Below are 21,436 nucleotides of genomic sequence, written 5' to 3'. Positions count from 1 at the left end.
TATTTTTCTTTGCATTCATTAAGAAAGAAAAACAAAAAAAAATGAAAACAAAAAGTTTCATAGTTACGTGTGGAAGTTTAGTGTTCCTCCCTTTCTAAATACCAGTGCTCCCGCTTAAAAAAAATAAAAATAAAAAAGGTTGTATTTGTCTCAAGATGGCCACCAAGGCCGAACAGATGAAGCGGCAGTTGTCTGAGTTGAGGAGGACCAGGAATCCTGATGGCCCAGCTTCAGTGCACAGTAAAATCAAAGTCTTTTTTATTTTTGTTTGTTTTTTATTTTATTTTCTTAGAAAAGCAAGACCTCCATGCATATAAAGTCCTGATTGTTGAGTTTTGTTTCTTGTCCTGGTGCTAAAAATTAAAACCGGCAGGAATTTTACATCTGAATTCAGAATCTTCCTTACAGCAAATGACAATAAAACTGCAAACGGTAGATTGAGCTGCATTCTGTAGAGTGTGAGGTAATCGTTGTGTCCTCATGTTGCAGATTCCCAGAGATTGATAGTTTTTGTTTTTATTTTTTGTTCCTACTTTTTGCTTGTAATGATGAAATAAATTCCCGTCAATATTTAGTCAGGCAGAAAGTGAAGAAAGGCATCAGAGGGCACCTAAAGTGGGGCCTGTAAATGCCCTGTAATCTAACCTGGCTGGTAGTACCCCTGAGTGCCCTTCATTCTGCATCCATTGGTTTTTCAATCAGCACAACGCTGCCCGCTCTAACTTCACAGAGGTAAATCTCCTATAGTGCTTATGAAGGGCAATTTAGAAAGAGAAATCTCTGACCTCAGCTGGACCCCTCTTTCAACTTGACCCTTCGATATAAGAGACCAAAGTTATATCTTTCAGCTGCATATGTTGAAATCGCGGTAGAGGTTGACGGAGCTCGATTCAACAAAGAAAAAAAAAACAGTCGAAGACAAATCTCGGTGGTTTTACAGCTACCACTGAGAAAGAACTTGTTCTTTAAAAACTCTTCTCGTTCAAAAAGAAAGTCCAAAAACATATAGGTTACACCTGGACTCCAGAAATTGGTTTGTCATGGCCACTGTTGGCCCATAGGTTAGCTGTGACTGCTGGAAAGGCCGTCTCCAACCCTTTTGTAATCATTAAAGTAAAAAAAAAGTTTCCGATATCTTTTTGTAAAGTTCTGATTATAGTTAAGATTTTATAATGAAGTTTAAATATTGTTTCTTGACCTCTATGCACCACAAGTCCATCATCTCTTTACCCTCCCTCTCCCTTTTCCGAAAGTCTCTTAGGAAAATATCCTTATGGCTTGAGTGGCGGACGCGTGACAAACTGGACACTCCGGTTCATTACGTTCGCAGATGCGTACTGCACACTCCATGCAAAAAAGGTTGTGCCCGCAGGGCACCAGTGCAGCTGTGACCTCGCTTTCAAAACATACCATGCACTCCCGGCTTCCAGAAACAGAGTTCCGAGTGGCATTAAGTTTGGTGAAGCCTGGTAGAGTTTCTCCTTGGTTCCTCCTTGGCAAGCTAGTGAGGTTGGACTCTGGAGACCTCTGGGTGGCATTAGTCTGGATGGTGCCACTGCTCCCCGAGCGTTGCTGCTTGGTGAAGATGCTTGGGGTTGGGCTGTTGTTCTCTTGTCCACCCCACATGGGTCCTCCAGTTTCGGCCACACTGTAATACACATCCTGCTTATAGTTGGGGAACAAGTAGCCGTAGTTGAATTCATTCTGATCATTCAGTCGTGGGGTCTCGTAAACGGGTTCTGCCGGACAGTCGCCAATGCAGCCTAGGCTGTTTTGTCTAAAGGTGGAAAGAGGTTTGCAACCGGCAGCTGTATTATGGACTCTCCAGCTTTCTGGATATCTACTTTCCATGCCAGAATCTGGACTATTGGACAGAAAGTCATTCTCATTGTTGTATTCCAAGATTTTTCCAGTTCGTACCGCAATATGTGTTTCAATTTCTTCTCGTGCCCGTTCCACATTTCCTGGAGCCCCGGTGATCTCAAACACTGGGTCTCTGTCACGGCTTGGAGTGATAATATAAGTGTTTGTCTGTTGCTGAATCCTCTTAATGGTGGCCCCCTTGGGTCCAACTACTAATCCAACAACTCTGTAGGGAACTCTGACACGGATGGTGACTTGGCCAGGTAGAGTTGGGGCACTGCCGAATGCAGTCCCGGCTTTGTTTCGGGAAGCTCTTATCATGGAGAAGTGTTCGGCAGCAGATATGATCTCACGTCTTGCCATGGCAACGTCCTCTCTGCGTCCAGTCACCATAAACACTGGCTCTTCTCCACGAACTGGTGTCTTGATGTATGTGTTAGTTTTCGCCCTCAGTGCTTTGATTTTGCAACCTAAAAAAAAAACCAACAAAAAAAACAAGTTTAAACATTTTAGAAAAATGTAATTAATCTTGTAATAAGCAAAAACACAAGTCAAGCCAATTTTTACAACCTTAGCAATATCAATACTGATGTGTGGTATTTAAGTCTATTCTAATAATAGTATTATCAAGACAACTTAGAATATCCATCAAAAAATGAACAAGAGTGTGCCATAAGTTATCTATCTCTTGTAGGGCAAAAGAAACCAACTATAAAATCCTTACCAGATGGTATAGGGTTCCGGTGACCCTACACAAAATGTTTCCACTAGTCTCTGAGTTCTGCTGGAGATGTGGGGGAGCCCTGGGAACTTTGACTCACGTTTGGTGGTCATGTCCCTTTCTTCACCCGTTCTGGACTGTAGTGTTGTCCCATATACTAACCATTACTGGGTTAAGCTATCCCAACGACCCAAAAGTCCTTCTGTTAACGATTCTCCCTAGATTGCGGAACTCTCCACTTAAGTTATTGGCACATTATCTACTGATGGCGGCTAGGACGGTGATACCCAGACATTGGAAGGAGACCTGCCCTCCCTCGCTTTCCGAATGGTATAAGGAGATCCACTTCATTAGTACTATGGAGGAGCTCATGGCTGATTCCTCTGCCAGGTACTATGCGGTTTGGTGACCATGGTTCGCATTTACCTAAACCCCTCTCTACCATTCTGATTAGGCATACTCATATTTATTGGACCTCTTCCCTGACCTTGTGACCTTCACTTCTGTGCGGAGACCGGGGCGCGGAGCGGGTGAACTCTTGGCGTTCAGGTTTGTGGTTTTTGTTGTTTCCCCTTTTTTGTTATCTTTCCCCTCCTCCTTTTCCTCTCCCCCTAATGTTTCCTGGATTCCCACCCCTTCCTCCCTGAATCCTCAACCTGTCCGCCCCCCCTCCCTAACCATCCTGCCCCCTTCCCCCGACCCCCCCTATCTCACGATCCTGCCCCTTTCCCCAGCCCCTCCCTATCCTTACCCCTTCTATCTCCCCACCTATGTGCCCCTCCCTGTTTTCCTCTTGTTTTTCTTTTTTTTTTCTCTCTCTCTGATCCACTGGATCTCCACGAATACCAATATGTTGTGATGCTATGCCCAGTGGGACTTGACGACACCACGTAGATAAAACAGACATTGCATATTTGTTACCATGTCCCTCTCCTTTTGAGTGTTAAGTTTTGTGTGTTGTGCAACGCTATTACTGCTTCTCGTTGATTCCCACTCCACTGCGTTGGAGACAATGTGGTTCAGCTCTGTATGTTTTTCCTATTTTGTTTTAATAAAATTACTTTTGAATGATAAAAAAAAATTAACAAGAGAATGAAAAGTGGATGGACCAGAAAGGACAGATGATTCTTCACTAGGTAGCAGGTTGGATCTACAAGTACAGTCATGGCCGTAAATGTTGGCACCCCTGAAATTTTTCAAGAAAATAAAGTATTTCTCACAGGATTGCAGTAACACATGTTTTGCTATACACATGTTTATTCCCTGTGTGTGTATTAGAACTAAACCAAAAAAAGGGAGGGAAAAAAAGCAAATTTGACAAAATGTCCCACCAAGTTCCAAAAATGGGCTGGACAAAATTATTGGCACCCTTAACTTAATATTTGGTTGCACAGTCTTTGGAAAAATTTACTGAAATCAGTTGCTTCCTATAACCATTAATAAGCTTCTTACACCTCTCAGCCGGAATGTTAGACCACTCTTCCTTTGCAAACAGCTCAAGGTCTCTCTAATTGGAAGGCGCCTTTTCCCAACAGTAATTTTAAGATCACTCCACAGCTGTCAAATGGGATTTAGATCTGGACTCATTGCTGGACAATTCAGAACTCTCCAGAACTTTGTTGCCATCCATTTCTGGGGCTTTTTGACCTACGTTTGGGGTCATTGCCCTGCTGGAAGACTCAAGATCTCAGATGCAAACCCAGCTTTCTGACACTGGGCTGTACAGTGCAACCCAAAATCCGTTGGTAATCCTCAGATTTCATGATGCCTTGCATACATTCAAGGCACCCGATGCCAGAGGCAGCAAAACACCACAAAACATCATTGACCCTCCACCATATTTTACTGTAGGTACAGTGTTCTTTTCTTTGTAGGCCTCATTCCATTTACAGTATACTTGATCTCATCTGTCTACAAGACGCTTTCCCAAAAGGATTTTGGCTTACTCAAGTTCATTTTGGCAAAATGAAGTCTTGCCTTTTTATGTCTCTGTATCAGCAGTGGGGTCCTCCTGGGTCTCCTGCCACAGTGTTTCTTTTCATTTAAATGTCGACGGATAGTTCGGGCTGACACTGATGCTCCCTGAGCCTGCAGGACAGCTTGAATATCTTTGGAACTTGTTTGGGGCTGATTATCCACCATCTGGACTATCCTGCGTTGACACCTTTCATCAATTTTTCTCTTCTGTTCAAACCCAGGGAGATTAGCTACAGTGCCATGGGTTGCAAACTTCTTGATAATGTTGCACACTGTGGACAAAGGCAAATCTAGATCTCTGGAGATGGACTTGTAACCTTGAGATTGTTGATATTTTTCCACAATTTTGGTTCTCAAGTCCTCAGACAGTTCTCTTCTTTTTCTGTTGTCCATGCTTAGTGTGGCACACATAGAAACACAGTGCAAAGACTGAGTGAACTTCTCTCCTTTTAAACTGCTTTCAGCTGTGACTTTTATATTGCCACACCGGTTACTTGCCCCAGGTGAGTTTAAAGGAGCATCACATGTTTGAAACAATCTTATTTATCCACAATTTTGAAAGGGGGGCAATAATTTTGTCCAGACCCTTTTTTGACATTTTTTTGGTGTGACATTATGTCCAATTTGCTTTTTTTCCTCCTTTTTTGGTTTAGTTGCAATATACACAATGGGAATAAACATGTGTATAGCAAAACCTGTTACTGCAATCCTTTTCTGTGAGAAATACTTAATTTACTTGAAAAATTTCAGGGGGTGCCAACATTTACGGCCATGACTGTAAATGAGTCAGGATTAGGGATCGACCGATAATCTGGGGAGGTTAGGGCAGATAGCCGATAACTTATACCGATATTCCGGTATAAGTTATCGGCTATTTATCCCCCTGCGACACCGCTGCAGATCATTGATTTAAAGCGGGGGCTTTAAATCAATGCACTGCAGTGGCTTTTGCGGTGCCATAGGCCGCCGCCGCCACCCGCTTCTCTCCCCCTCCCTGTGCGGGGGTCCTGAGACCTATCACCGCCACCGCTCCCCCCGCCGTGCCTAGGGGTGCCTCCAGCTGTTGCAAACTACTCCCAGCATGCTGGGAGTTGCAGTTTTGCAACAGCTGGAGGGCCTACTGTAGGTATAGTATATTATACAGACCCCTGTCCATCCCAGAACCCTGACTCACCTTCCCAGTTGCTGCAGGGACCGTTCGGGGAGGGTGGTCCGGGCCATCCATCCTTCCTGTAGTGTCCGGCGGCATTCCGGGTGGAGGGTGAACCGGTCCGGGCTGTCCTTCTTCTCCGGGGGTCCTCTTCTCCACTCCGGGCAGGCTCTGGCCTAGTAACGCAGCACAGACGCCGCTGCGCAGTCACGCCCGTGCGCAGCGATGCACCTTACGTCACGGCGTAGCAGCGTCTATGCAGCGTACTAGGCCGGAGCCTGCCCGGAGTGGAGAAGAGGACCCTTGGAGAAGGACAGCCCAGACCGGTTCACCCTCCACCCGGAATGCCGCCGGACACTACAGGAAGGATGGATGGCCAGGACCACCCCCATTACGGGTAAGTTAAATTTTTTTTATTGAATCGGAGGGTGGGGGAGGGGTCCGACCGGTATAGCGATATTGGCAAAAATCCATACCGTGGGAGAAAAAAAAAAAACGGTATCCGGTTGGGGGTGCGACGCGGTGCGGTGGGTCGGGGGGGGGGGGGGAATTGCTCGCAGTGCGGCGGGTCGATCGCGGTGCGGTGGGGGCGGGGCATTATCGGCAAGGTAATTGCCGATACCGATAATGCCCAAAATCGTGATTATCGGCCGATAATATCGGCCATACCGATAATCGGTCGATCCCTAGTCAGGATACATATGCACGAAAAGGCAGGAAGGTAGGTTAACTGGACAGCCATGGCTAAAGCACAGTGGAAAAAGAAAATGAACACAATAGAAAAAGGGGCAGACTGGACAGGCCAAGACAAGCCAAGGAGGCAGGCTGGACGAGGCCAAGCCAAGGAGGCAGGCTGGACTAGGCCAAGCCAAGGAGGCAGGCTGGACGAGGCCAAGCCAAGGAGGCAGGCTGGACGAGGCCAAGCCAAGGAGGCAGGCTGGACGAGGCCAAGCCAAGGAGGCAGGCTGGACGAGGCCAAGCCAAGGAGGCAGGCTGGACGAGGCCAAGCCAAGGAGGCAGGCTGGACGAGGCCAAGCCAAGGAGGCAGGCTGGACGAGGCCAAGCCAAGGAGGCAGGCTGGACGAGGCCAAGCCAAGGAGGCAGACTGGACGAGGCCAAGCCAAGGAGGCAGACTGGACGAGGCCAAGCCAGGGAGGCAGACTGGACGAGGCCAAGCCAAGGAGGCAGACTGGACGAGGCCAAGCCAAGGAGGCAGACTGGACGAGGCCAAGCCAAGGAGGCAGACTGGACGAGGCCAAGCCAAGGAGGCAGACTGGACGAGGCCAAGCCAAGGAGGCAGACTGGACGAGGCCAAGCCAAGGAGGCAGACTGGACGAGGCCAAGCCAAGGAGGCAGACTGGACGAGGCCAAGCCAAGGAGGCAGACTGGACGAGGCCAAACCATGGAGGCAGACTGGACGAGGTCAAGCCAAGGAGACAGACTGGACAAAGCCAAGGAGACAGACTGGACAAAGCCAAGGAGACAGACTGGACAAGGCAAAGATGTGACAAGCAGGCAGGCTGGACAAAAGTAGACACAGCAGACTGTACAAGGCCAGGGGAAGTGACAGACCCAGGTGACACAACAAAGCTAAACCATACAAAAGGTGTCAGAAAAAGATTAAAAGGGGCAAATAGCACAAACTTAAAAGCAGTCACAATGGCCAAGAGTTAGAGCACCAAAGCATGATTAGAAAAACATGAATAAGATACAACAGAGGTTAGAAGAATTAAACCTTATTGTACACCAACAAAAACCCACACATTCAACAGACAATAGCCAAGAAAGATCATAACTGGGAAAGAAGAGGTTAACAAATAGGTGCACGCACTGACCCAGTCTATGGGGGGCTATTAATCTAGCAACACCACCCTCCCTTTACCCAGAACACTGCCTAGGTCTCTCTAAGAGCAAACAAAGCGCACATTGTTGGCCGTCTCACAAGGGTCTCTGCTCTCTAGGAAATGAAGTCTGCTTTAATAGTCTACTAAAAGCCTCAAGGTTTTTATTATAAAGGGTTGTCACAACCCCCACCCTAACAGATTTAAAGGGGGAGGGTCCGTTGCTTGTCCCTGAACCCTCATAAAATCAGCCTCATAAACCCGAACCTTAAACACAACATTCATACACTGGTAAAATAATTGGACAAGTTGAACACGTGTCGATGGGATGCCCCGGCTAGGAGTAAACAGGATCCACAGCTACAGCGACACTAAGGATTGGTCAGATTGGCTGGTGCACCCATTGGCTGATTATGTCTTTTTGATATAACCACGAAGAGCCCTATAAGTACTTACTACACAATCCTATGAATAAAAATATAAAGAAAAAATATGACATATCAGTAACCAAAATCCTAACCTATATATTGTGGGGGTCACACAAAAAAACAACTAAGATTTGAAAAAAACTACAACAAAAATCCAACCTCCATCTGTCCATTATATACAGATATTCTAATCTCCTGAGGAAATCCTGGGCCACAGAGATGAAGGGACCATATCATTTATTTATAATACCCCTAAAAATAATGATATAGAATCTGAGAGCAAATTTTGGGTATGCCTGCCTCTCAAGACAGCCATTTTGTGCTCCTAATCAATCTTCACGACATCACAGTAAGGACACAAATCACAAGTCGGGAATTAGGTTCAGTCCCCAAAACTGGTTGTCCCCATCTCATATTTCCTAGGATGCTGATCACCCCAAAAATCTGACAAGCTAAATTTCCCTAAATATTGGGAAATGACCACAAAATGGCCGACCCCCCCCCCCCCTTTTTTTGGGGTCAATATATAGCTAGCACACAAGGAAAAAAATCTGCCAAGTTTCTGCAGACATTTTTTCACATTTACTTTCCAGTATAATTTCATTTTAACTCCATATTCCCAAAATAAGAAAGAAAAAGCCAGATTGGCCAAAAACCGTCTGGGCCACGAACTGGTTAAATGCGCCGGCCCGAGAGTCTCACTTGCTGCAAGAAGGTTGAATTAATCCCTTCTGAAAAGGCCTCATTCTCTGGGGAGGGCGTGTGAGGGGGCCAGAGACGGCCACAAAGGATTTCTTAGAATCTCACCAAGGCTGTGCGAATGGGACAGGACTGGCACTGTGCACAATGTGTGTCTATATCCATACGTACAGTGCATATGGGAGACTGTACGCCACAAGCTGTGTCAACAACGGCATATGTCCCGTATCATCTGCCTTCATTAGGCGGTGGTATTATCTCACCTCCTCGGGATAGTCTCCCAAGAGGGCCGGATAATCTGAAAAGTAAAGGTCCTTCTACCTCTGTGGACAAAACAACATGTCTGAGGCGCTCGGGCTACGGGAGATTATTGCCGGCGCCTCCCCGACACCTGTCCTCTACCTCAGATATCGCCCCAAGTCACAATCCGTACACAACACCGGACATGTCAGACTCCTCAAGAACCATCAAAGGATAATACACAATGATCTACAAGAAGGATGACGGCAAGAATGGGATAATTGTAACAAATGTAAAATTGCTTCCTGTCCAAATTTATTTCCGCTAATATGGTTATTGACAAAATCAAGATTAAGACCTGTCTAATCTGAGGCAGACTGGTTGCTAGAGGAAACGCACCATGTGACTGTGGTTGCTAAGCAATGTTTTCCTAGCAACCAGACATGGCTTTTCATCTCTGGTCCGGCACTACTATCCACGATATGAGGCTGCGTCATTACTTATTTCTAAGAAAATAATTTCATCATTTTAGGGCAGATTTATTAATACCTGTGTAGAGGAAAAGTCGTGCAGTTGCCCATAGCAACCAATCAGATCACTTCTTTCATTTTTTTTAAAGGCCTTTGAAAAATAAAAAAAGAAACAATTTGATTGGTTGCTATGGGCAACTGCACCCCTTTTCCTCTATACAGGTATTAATAAATCTGCCCCAATTTGTGCTTCAATGGAGGATGTAAGAAATTACAACAATCAAATGGAAAAGGCCAGTTTATCCGACCTAGACCTAATAGACAGGTTTATAGTGCAGGTGAACCGGATAAAAATGATGTATTTATTATTAGCTTCTGTAACTAATATGTAAATGTCGTCCTTTGTGCAATGAAGGCGGGACCTGGCATCTCAGCCTCTGCCCCCTCTGCTCCTATATACACATGGACCTCATGAATATTCATTCATTCATACTACCGATCCAGGTACGTTATACATAAATTTTATCCAGTTCACCTGCACTATAACCCAGTGTATTATGTTCAGTGCAGGTGAACCGGCTGTCAGCTACCATTTAAAAGTTGTCCAGACAATTAAAACAATTTAGAAAACACCTTGGAATGGTGTAAAATAATTAAATCAGTCATCCTCACCTTAAAAGGGGGTATCTAGTATTTGATTAAAAAAGAAAAAAAAATTGGGGGGTATTTAAAAAAAAAAAAAAAAAAAAAATCAGTACTTACCTAGCCCTGCCGTTCTGTCTTCCTCCTATTTGGAGATGAACACTTGGTGCAGGACCTTCCTGCTTAGCCAATCACTGGAGGAGGCAGGACACTGCTGTGGCCAATGATTGGCTGAGTTAACAGGTCCTGCACCAGGCACTTATCTTGGAAGCATGAAGAGACAAAATTAGGGGAGCAGACGCAGCTGCATGAGGGCTGTGGTGGACCAGCGGGGGACTAGGTCTAGGTAAGTATGTCCTTTTTTTTGTGAATCCCTGCTGCACCACAGCAGCACATTAATTTGTATCAAACAATGGCTATCCCCTTTAACTATGCCCCAACACTTCTGGTCCGCTGTGTCTACACATTCTGGTCCCTGCCAACACAAACATATGATTACTCCATCCAATCATTACACTAAACTGTGAGGTGCTACAGCTGGTGATTGGGAATGGTCAGTATGACTCTTACTCATGCTGAGCCCCATTCATCAGAAAATGCCCAGCGAGTTCCATGCACAATCCCTTTTCTGATGAATGGGGCCAAGCATGAGCTGCATCTCTGATTTGTTGCAGACGGACAGAAGACCAACGCTGGACTTTTTAAAAAGTTATTTAACAGCTTCTTCGAACTCTACCCTGCACTGTTCCTCTGTAACTCTTCCTGAAAGTGTCCAAATAATGATGTATTAGCATTCTACTTGTCTGAAGGGCGTACTGGTACCACCTGGTTGTCAATTTATCCAAAAACGTTTATAAAGGAAAAACAGAAGATTGGCCCACTGTGCAGAAAACAAAGCTCAAGAATGGTTATATTTTGGGGAATGGTCGTCTTTAAAACGGCAGGACATCTGTTTAAATTTCCTGCCAATTTTGTAGCCTTTACAGGATACGGATTTACTGGAAGTCCCATGCAAGTCTCTGTGTTGGTGGGAAATTTAAAACAGGCATCCTCCCGTTGGAGCGTGACTGAAGTTCTGCTTTAAGAAACAAAAGGACATAAAACTGGATAAATATAAAAAATGAAAACCTGAAAAAAACAACTAAGAAAACTATAACTTTTTTGTTGTTGATTTAAGGCCTTGGTTCACCCCCTTCTGTGCTACAGTATATGGCCACAACAGCAACTCCCTCATGGATGGTCACCCAGCTTTCCTAGATTCCTGATCAACAATTTATGACTCGTGATTTTACCACAATCACTGCCGTCATTCTGGATCAGCTTTTTCTTTGTCGACCCCAAGATTGTACATTATGCCTCGTCTACTCAAACAACCTGACATAATGGAGATGTGACCTGGTCGCCCGCCATAAATACGTGCATGGAATTCAGCTCAATGTACTCGATAAAACACCCCAGAGCCATTTTGCCTCGGAACAAAGGACCATCCACCCTGGGCATTCCGGCATGTACTCTATGTGATAGAGCAAGAGCAGTTTTATGTTGTCTTTTATGCCGCTCTGAGAGTTTTTGTTTTTAATAATCAAAAAACTAAAAAAAGACAAAAATACTTTTTTACACTTGAGCAGCTTCTATCCCAAAATCTGCTGTCAGATATACAACTGCCAAGAGAGTCTGACAATGCAAAACATAAAAGGTTTATGGCTATAATGAATATATACATATATATATATATATGAGACCAGCTGGATGGGGTAAGAATCTGAAGCTCCTAAATGGTTATTAAGGAAGGTGACAATCATGGAGGTGATATAACATTACACTAGAGATTATAGGCACTGACACACCCCTGTATAAAGACAATGAGCCCGGGCGGCTGTATACAGCTCTGCACGTCACCTCTTGACTCCCTATGGGTGACATACTGCCCATACACAATCATCGGTTATAGCACAATAATAACAAAATAAAAGTAAACAAAAGAATAATAATTTTTGAAAGCCATCACTGAGTCAATAATCACACAATATTTCCTACCAAACACTCAAGGGAAAAAAAGAGTGGTATCAAGCAATTTAGGGCAACTTCTGTCTAACGTGTAAGGTTACCATGAGCCTGAATGAAGAGCATGTCAGCTGCCAGTGTCCAAAGCACTCCAACCATCATGGAGAATCATCCTAGACCCTGGTATAGGCCAAGTACATCTATAAGGACCTACCTGTAGACACTGTGACAAAAAGGGGGAAAATGGCTGTATAATGTAGACAATTGATCCGTATGGAGACTGTATAAGGTGGACTGTAATTTCCAATCATCCTGGCATCCTTCCGTGAAGAACATCACGAGGAGGACATGTATGGGCCAACGTAGGTGCCAAATGACTTTACACTATCTTGCTAATAGATGCAGGTTGCAAATACATCTTCTTGAGTCATTTTTAAATGCTAAAATTGGCTTTACTCAGGGCTGGCCAGCAGCCAAGAGAAGATCAACGTGAGATGGATATGAGAGGGTGACGGGAAAGGGGGAGTTGGCTGGGGGAATGGGTGGGGTTGCCCAATGCACAACAAAGACGCATCCTAATATTCTTCCTTATGTTATTTGCTTTTGGGAAAGAAATGTTCCCACATTAGAAAAAAATATATATACAAATAATCCCCTCCATAGCTTGGTCTCTGTGGATAACATCACGACCTAGTCAATCAGACACCTCAATTTGGTTTCACGCAGGTGGTAACTACTTCTCCCACCCAACCTAGGCCTTTAAGGCACCTTACAGTCTAAAAGTCAGTAAAATAGTTGACTATACATTTTGGTACATAAATTGAATGAGGTGTCATGGCATCTGCCTTCCTCCCCCCTATCAAGGAACCGGAGAAGGTTTCACAGCCTGGTCAAGATCAAAGTCCATTTTATCATAATCACACATGATGATCTACTGTGGTCGGCCCATCCAGGTAATATTTCTCAATGATCCCAATTCACTTGCTCAAGTGCCCTATTCATTGGCTGATTCAACCAGGCATGAAGCAGAGAAAAAATACAAAATTAAGTCTCCCGAAGAACAATAGGAAGGGTCAACAAGGGCCCCTTGTCACAGAGGTGGTTGCTGACTATGGACTGTGTGTCCCAAGTAACTATATCCCATGTGATCGAGATAGTGCAGTGGCCAGATGCTCGCACGTCTCGTATGGCAGGCAGATAACTTGTAGTAACCAGATGTCCTATACTCAAATATAGGTTCCCCCACTGAGGTCCAGAAGATATAAAACTGGCAAACTTTGTTTAGCATTTAAATGTCTAAAAAAAGAAAAAAAAGCTAAAATTTAACCCTTGAGCTGCCACCCAGCACTAGACATTAAACCAGAAATCAATTTCTTGAAAAGTCCTAAAGAGAAGAACATTATCATACATGAATCTATAAGGGTTAAGGTCAAGAACACAAAACAACGTATCTGCTGAGGCTATAAATGTGCAATTTAGGGGGGGAAAGTTTTTCTAAGACTTTCTAAGCAAGTATTTCGGGAAATAAATTGTCCATAGCTGGCGGAAGGCGTTACAAAATATCGTGCGGGTCTGAAGAGTTAAGAGTGAATGGCAATAGGTGTCACTCCACCTTCCATTCAACATGTCGCTCCACGCCAAAGTGTGCCATGTGTTTACCAACACTGCGCCTGCTCCATTGACCGCGTGAGTATGCCACTGCTAACCATCGCCACGCCCCAACAACACCACCACCCCATCTAAACCACCAATAACGAGATCCTCCTATCAGAGAGATGACTGATATAATTGCTCGTATCTAGGTTTCTAAGGGGGTGCTGCAGAGAGTCATTAAGATCTATAGACGCAGCGCCAAGCCACGTGCATGCCAATTGCTGCCAGCGTAGAGATCGCTGGAATATTCTGAAAAAAAGGCTTCATTCATTTTGATAAAAATTCACAATGAATTCTAATAGTGAAACCGTAATAAAAATCCAGACCCTTATAATCTCCGGTCAAATCCGGGCCTCTCATAAGGGGCGGCTCAGGAGGGAAGGGAGGTCACAGAAGTCAACAATTTAGGAGATTTAAATATAGATTTGGATATTTACAGAATAAACTTTGTATGCCCGTAACACACCCCCTTTTATGTTGGATTCTACAACAAGCGGTCACTCCCAGCCAGAGATCGATTCCCGACACAATAGACATCTCATCAAACCAAAGTATTTATCCATACCGACAACCTTCAAAAACGTCTTTAGATATTTTTAAGAGAAGATATTACAATTTCACTGACTCATGAACCTCTCTGACAATTCTGACAAAATTAAAAATTATCACGTTGGATAATAAAAAGAAAAATTTACATTTTATCACTGGTCAACAGAGAACGGCATCAAAAACCGGAGACACAGCCACCCCCACCCCCTCAATTTCCTAAACGTCTGTTGCTCTCCTCTGCAATGCCTTCCTAGAAACACGCATGGCTCTCTTCGCGACTGTAAAATAAGGACCACACCCCCCTAACTGTTTTCGCTATAACCTGCGCATTCCGCGTGCTGGAAAAAAAATGGTGCAAATTCTACCTTTTGTCTAGTTGTCAAACTGCAGTGGAGAGAAGGCTGTATACCAATAAACATTGATAAACCAAATTCTCAATATCAAATGCAAATTGGTAAAGTTTATACATCAAATACAAAAAAAAATCTACAGGAGTCTCCCAATGTCAACTGTTCTTGGGCACCAGACTAGCTTTAGGTACCAAAAGAGTTAACAGATACAACCACTTCCAAGAGTTCTGGAGAACCTTGCACCACTTACATAGTAAAAATCCCCATGGTCCCTTTGTTCACAAGTAGTGGCCATGCTTGTTTTTGTTCTCTGCTCATCTCCAACAGAATGTTTTTGGGCCCATCCTCTGGGGCACCACCAACTTAAACCTATCTGCCCGGGGAGTTAAATGGCTCCTAAGATTTGGAGATGAATTATTGAGATGAGCCTCCTGCTGCGCTCATTCTTGGAGTGAAACCCAAGTGACGACACTGACTGGATGGAGAACAGAGATGCAGCGTTGGTGGGGAGGTTTTTTGTTTTTTTTGTTGCTCCTTTAGACAAAAGCTGGGACAATTTCTGCATCTCCATAGCACATGTGCAGAAGAGAAAAAAAAAAAAGTCTATATTTCTCCAGACAAAGAGCCTGCAAAACCTCACTTCCTGCACTACAGCATGCTGCCGCACCACCACTCACAGGTTAGCTGGTGCCCTGCAGGCAGGAAAATTTAGGAATGCATAACACAAAACTGACCAAACCCGATAAGAATGGTTCATACAGAACAATGCCTCCTGGTCTCGCACAGCGGATCATCCCCACCACCTGCAGTTGCATAATTTGACAAGTGCCTACAACTCATCGTCTTCCACGCGTCGTCTACACATCTCACAGCCATTTCCGAGACACCGACTGAGAACGAGACGCACAAATGATCTCCGCTACTACCAGAGTTGCTCAGTTTGGTGACACGCCGTCTGCACCACATAATGAGCAGGCTTTGTTGTAGCACCCTCCGTCTCGAGCACATGGTGGCCATGGTTCATTTGTATTTTGGTACCCTATGCCATCTCCGCCATTTCCCTTCATGACCTCCCATTCCATCACTCAGGCCTCCTCAGGGGCAAGATGGTTTTTGGAAGAAGCTTAGGTCATATAAAAAAACAGCTGTAGGAGCGAAAAGTGAGGCTCCTCATGATGACAGCACGTGCCCCACTGAACAAAGACTCAACTTGACAGGTCTCGTGGGCTATATTTCAAGAGCTGGCCAAAATCTCACCCTATATACTCTGCTAGGAACTAAACGTTTTTCGGTTTCTGAGTGGGTGTGTGAAGGAAGATGGAGAAGGGTCTATAGGGAATGTCTCAAAGCTGCCAACAGGAAGAACTTAAACATACAGCCTATAGGTACTGAGTCATAATGGCGCCCAAAGTGTCCGCAAAAACTGATAAACTCCAAAAACACCACAAAAGGACAATGCGAAAAGTCATGGTGATGTCATATCATCCATCACTCTAGAAAAAGCAGGTTTTTGTTAAGGGGGTGGGGATGAGGGGTCAAAAGAACATGGTACTCACCACTGCAGCCCCCCACGCTATCCTCACAATATCTGCTTGGAGTAAAAGTATCAGAGAACATCCCACAGGCTCAGAACCCAAATATTCCCTGACCTCCTGACCCAGATTATTTACACAGATACACAGAGGCCCCAAGCTGGACCTCACCTCCTGCTTCTCAGATAAGAAGAGTTGGGCTGGAAAGAGATGCCAGCTCCTGCACACACCCACCCAAAACTTCACTCCTGCTTTTGGAGTCCTAGCCACATGGGCACAAAAGGGGATATGGTTTCCCCTTGGTGTTGTTGGTTAATGGTAGACCAGTCTGTTTGGGACGGTTCATTAAGGGCTGTGGGTCCGACTTCTCTTCTACCCTCTAAACAACCAATACTGGGCTACGATGCCCTTTGGACAATATTTTGGTATTTACCAGGTAAGACTGGTCGAAAGGTTTTATTTGGTGCCACGGGATCCATCCATCCCCATTGGGAACGCTTGTGTGCGGAGAGGTGGGTGTGGTATCATTTTAACCCCGACAAGTCCTCCCCTAATCTCTGTAGCCGAGAACAAAAGCTTGTCTTCAAAAATAAGGCTCCGGGCAGAGGCACCACAACAACCGGCAAGTTTTCTCCCAACTCCTGAGAGCTGAATCACATGATAACCGAGGAAGTTGTGTGGGTCCCAGAGTCTTGTAGGAACCTTCTCATCCCTTTCCTGGATACCAGGACCCCCCCCCCCCCCTTCCCTCCAACCATCAGCACTTAGGACTCCCAAACAAAGGCGACAATCTGCCATGGTGTGCACTATGCCCACACCGCCCCAGAGCCAACAGAGTGGGTCGAGTCTGAAGACCCCCAAGCCGGCACACACTAGAGTCTGCATGTTCTGCACAGACAGACTGCAGCGCCGTATCCTTACATAAACTTTTCCCACATCATCTCTCAGGAAGTGCCCACATGCCGGAGACAATGGAAAGAGTGCGAGACAACAAAAGGATCACGCCAACTACCCCTGCCACATGGAGGAAACCACACACAGCCACCCCCTGAGATGCCAAACACCGCACCTGGAGCCCCCAAATCTGCACCAACCCCCCCCCCCCCCCCCAAAAAAAAAAAAAAACTATTTTTTTTTTTAAATAAATCAAAAATAATAATAATAAAATAAAAGCCATGTGAGAGAAGACAGACAGGACTTGCGCATGGCACAGATGATGGGTACCAGCGCCAGGGGGGTGTGTGCGGGAGACAACGTCCCCAAACAAAAGGATCAGGAGATCAGGAGACCCCACAACAATACACCCTGAAGTTTTTGACAATCCTTTGTTTTGAAAGTGCGGTGGGGGAGGGGGGCAACTTGTGTTATGGAATGGTAACAAAACAAAGCCCCAAATAACATAACAAGCAGGATGTCGTTACAATGTATCAGTCTGCACAACAAAGCGGCATGTGCGAGTTGTTTATTGTCTGGTGCCCAGACAAAGCCCCCACCCCCACCTCTCAGCCCCCCACTCCCCCAGGCAGGTGTGTGTGTGTGTGGCATGGTGCCCCCCAGGTGCCCCCACATGGTGCAATGATGGAGACAAAGGACACAGCTCACCTTGTCTGCCCACAATCTCAGCCACGTGTTCGGAGCTGGGCACGGGCACACACTCCGTGGTGTTGGAACTCTTCAGCCGCAGCTCTGCCTCCTTGTACAGGGCACACAGCTTGCTCTCCCCGGCCTTCTGGGGGTGCTGCCCGCTGCTGGAGCTGGTGGTGCTGCTGCTGTTGTTGTTGTTGTTGGTGTCTTCTTCTGTCTCCCCCAGACCCAGCAGGCAGAGTTGGTCCAGGGCGATCTGCAGGGCTCGGTCATCCTCCAGCACCCTGTCCTTGGTGAGGTCTGCCATGCCATGCCCATTCCTTTCCATCATCCCTGATACCACCAGGCTAGGCATGGCTAACAAAGGCTAGGGAACAAAGAAGAGGGGCAAGAGAGAGGAACCAGAGGAGAGAGAGAGAGAGAGGGAGACAGTGGGAGAGGAGGGGGCGGAGCCTGCCGCCAGGGCCCTCCCCCGTGCTCTACCCTGCTCCTCCTCTCTCCTCCTCTCCTGGGGAAGACGAGTCCTGGCTCCGCCCAGCAGCAGCAGCAACGTGCGGGGAAACTCTTTTGTTTGAATTCCCTGCCTGCTTCATGAGCCGCGTCCCGGGGCATGCTGGGAGTTGTAGTCCTGGAAGAAGGGAAAGGGATGTAAGTGTGCAGAGGAAGGCTGGGGTAATAGGGAACAAAGAACTTCAAGGGTAATAGGGGGTAGATATGGGGTAATAGGGAGCCAAGAACTTCAGGGGTAATAGGGGGTAGATATGGGGTAATAGGGAACAGAGAACTTCAGGGGTAATAGGGGGTAGATATGGGGTAATAGGGAACAGAGAACTTTAAGGGGTAATAGGGGGTAGATATGGGTTAATGGGGAACAGAGAACTTCAGGGGTAATAGGGGGTAGATATGGGGTAATAGGGAACAGAGAACTTCAGGGGTAATAGGGGAAACATGAGTTAATAGGGAACAAAGAACTTCAGGGGTAATAAGGGTAAGACATGGGGTAATATGGAACAAAGAACTTTAAGAGTAATAGGGGAACATGGGGTAATGGGGAGCCAAGAACTTCAGGGGTAATAGTATAAACATGGGGTAATGGGAACAAAGAACTTCAGGGGTAATAGGGGAAACATGAGGTAATATGGAACAAAGAACTTCAGGGGTAATAGGGGAAACATGGGGTAATGGGAACAAAGAACTTCAGGTGTAATAGGGGAAACATGGGGTAATGGGAACAAAGAACTTCAGGGGTAATAGGGGGTAGATATGGGGTAATGGGGAGCCAAGAACTTCAGGGGTAATAGGGAACAAAGAACTTCAAGGGTAATAGGGGGTAGATATGGGGTAATGGGGAGCCAAGAACTTCAGGGGTAATTGGGGAAACATGGGGTAATAGGGAACAGAGAACTTCAGGGGTAATAGGGGAAACATGAGGTAATGGGAACAAAGAACTTCAGGGGTAATAGGGGAAACATGAGGTAATATGGAACAAAGAACTTCAGGGGTAATAGGGGAAACATGGAGTAATGGGAACAAATAACTTCAGGGGTAATAGGGGAAACATGGGGTAATATGGAACAAAGAACTTCAAGGGTAATAGGGGGGAGACATGGGGTAATAGGGAGCCAAGAACTTCAGGGGTAATAGGGGAAACATGAGATAATAGGGAACAAAGAACTTCAGGTGTAATAGGGGAAACATGGGGTAATATGGAACAAAGAACTTCAAGGGTAATAGGGGAAACATGAGGTAATATGGAACAAAGAACTTCAGGGGTAATAGGGGGTAGATATGGGGTAATAGGGAGCCAAGAACTTCAGGGGTAATAGGGGGTAGATATGGGGTAATAGGGAACAGAGAACTTCAGGGGTAATAAGGGGAAACATGAGGTAATAGGGAACAAAGAACTTCAGGGGTAATAAGGGTAAGACATGGGGTAATATGGAACAAAGAACTTTAAGGGTAATAGGGGAACATGGGGTAATGGGGAGCCAAGAACTTCAGGGGTAATAGTATAAACATGGGGTAATGGGAACAAAGAACTTCAGGGGTAATAGGGGAAACATGGAGTAATGGGAACAAAGAACTTCAGGGGTAATAGGGGAAACATGAGGTAATAGGGAACAGAGAACTTCAAGGGTAATAGGGGAAACATGGGGTAATAGGGAACAAAGAACTTCAAGGGTAATAGGGGGTAGATATGGGGTAATAGGGAACAAAGAACTTCAAGGGTAATAGGGGGTAGATATGGGGTAATGGGGAGCCAAGAACTTCAGGGGTAATTGGGGAAACATGGGGTAATAGGGAACAGAGAACTTCAGGGGTAATAGGGGAAACATGAGGTAATATGGAACAAAGAACTTCAGGGGTAATAGGGGAAACATGGAGTAATGGGAACAAATAACTTCAGGGGTAATAGGGGAAACATGGGGTAATATGGAACAAAGAACTTCAAGGGTAATAGGGGGGAGACATGGGGTAATAGGGAGCCAAGAACTTCAGGGGTAATAGGGGAAACATGAGATAATAGGGAACAAAGAACTTCAGGTGTAATAGGGGAAACATGAGGTAATATGGAACAAAGAACTTCAAGGGTAATAGGGGAAACATGAGGTAATGTGGAACAAAGAACTTCAAGGGTAATAGGGGAAACATGTGGTAATGGGAACAAAGAACTTCAGGGGTAATTGGGGAAACATGGGGTAATATGGAACAAAGAACTTCAAGGGTAATAGGGGGGAGACATGGGGTAATAGGGAGCCAAGAACTTCAGGGGTAATAGGGGAAACATGAGATAATAGGGAACAAAGAACTTCAGGTGTAATAGGGGAAACATGAGGTAATATGGAACAAAGAACTTCAAGGGTAATAGGGGAAACATGAGGTAATATGGAACAAAGAACTTCAAGGGTAATAGGGGAAACATGAGGTAATATGGAACAAAGAACTTCAGGGGTAATAGGGGAAACATGTGGTAATGGGAACAAAGAACTTCAGGGGTAATTGGGGAAACATGGGGTAATATGGAACAAAGAACTTCAGGAGTAATAGGGGAAACATGAGGTAATAGGGAACAAAGAACTTCAGGTGTAATAGGGGAAACATGGGGTAATAGGGAACACAGAACTTCAGGGGTAATAGGGGAAACATGGGGTAATAGGGAACATAGAACTTCAGGGGTAATAGGGGAAACATGGGGTAATGGGAAGAAAGAACTTCAGGGGTAATAGGGAACAAAGAACTTCAAGGGTAATAGGGGAAACATGGGGTAATAGGGAACAAAGAACTTCAGGGGTAATAGGGGAAACATGGGGTAATGGGGAGCCAAGAACTTCAGGGGTAATAGTATAAACATGGGGTAATGGGGAACAAAGAACTTCAGGGGTAATAGGGGAAACATGGGGTAATAGGGAACAAAGAACTTCAGGGGTAATAGGGGAAACATGGGGTAATGGGGAACAAAGAACTTCAGGTGTAATAGGGGAAACATGGGGTAATGGGGAGCAAAGAACTTCAGGGGTAATAGGGGAACATGGGGTAATGGGGAACAAAGAACTTCAGGGGTAATAGGGGAAACATGGGGTAATGTGGAGGCAAGAACTTCAGGGGTAATAGGGGAAACATGGGGTAATGGGGAACAAAGAACTTCAGGGGTAATAGGGGAAACATGGGGTAAATGGGAACAAAGAACTTCAGGGGTAATAAGGGAAACATGGGGTAATGGGAACAAAGAACT

At 45.4% G+C, this 21,436-nt stretch overlaps 2 protein-coding genes across 2 annotated transcripts in view; one reads left to right on the top strand and one right to left on the bottom strand.

Moving 5' to 3' along the window:
* Positions 1-1,234: 1,234 nt before the first annotated feature.
* Positions 1,235-18,273, bottom strand: MEX3A (mex-3 RNA binding family member A). The gene is made up of 2 exons (XM_056545517.1): positions 17,722-18,273; positions 1,235-2,333 (listed from the first exon to the last, which is right to left on the bottom strand). Exons 1-2 carry the CDS (start codon positions 18,056-18,058, stop codon positions 1,258-1,260), a joined length of 1,413 nt encoding a protein of 470 aa, XP_056401492.1. The 5' UTR covers positions 18,059-18,273; the 3' UTR covers positions 1,235-1,257.
* A 6-nt stretch (positions 18,274-18,279) lies between these two features.
* The window catches only part of KLHDC9 (kelch domain containing 9), an 82,132-nt gene continuing 78,975 nt past the window's right edge, over positions 18,280-21,436 (top strand). The window contains exon 1 of the mRNA XM_056545519.1: positions 18,280-18,351. Coding sequence (XP_056401494.1) covers positions 18,295-18,351 — 57 coding nt within the window. The 5' untranslated portion in view covers positions 18,280-18,294. The remainder of the gene's footprint in view (positions 18,352-21,436) is intronic.

Source organism: Hyla sarda, chromosome 11 (genome assembly GCF_029499605.1).
Source record: "Hyla sarda isolate aHylSar1 chromosome 11, aHylSar1.hap1, whole genome shotgun sequence".
NCBI classification, from domain to species: Eukaryota; Metazoa; Chordata; class Amphibia; order Anura; family Hylidae; genus Hyla; species Hyla sarda.
This window is presented reverse-complemented; position numbering and strand designations above follow the sequence as displayed.

Excerpts from the sequence above, each read along its gene's own strand:
- MEX3A (XM_056545517.1), bottom strand. The coding sequence starts at position 18,058 with ATGCCTAGCCTGGTGGTATCAGGGATGATGGAAAGGAATGGGCATGGC. Across the intron at positions 2,334-17,721 it reads TGAGATTGTGGGCAGACAAG|GTTGCAAAATCAAAGCACTG; the intron begins GTGAGCTGTGTC and ends TTTTTTTTTTAG.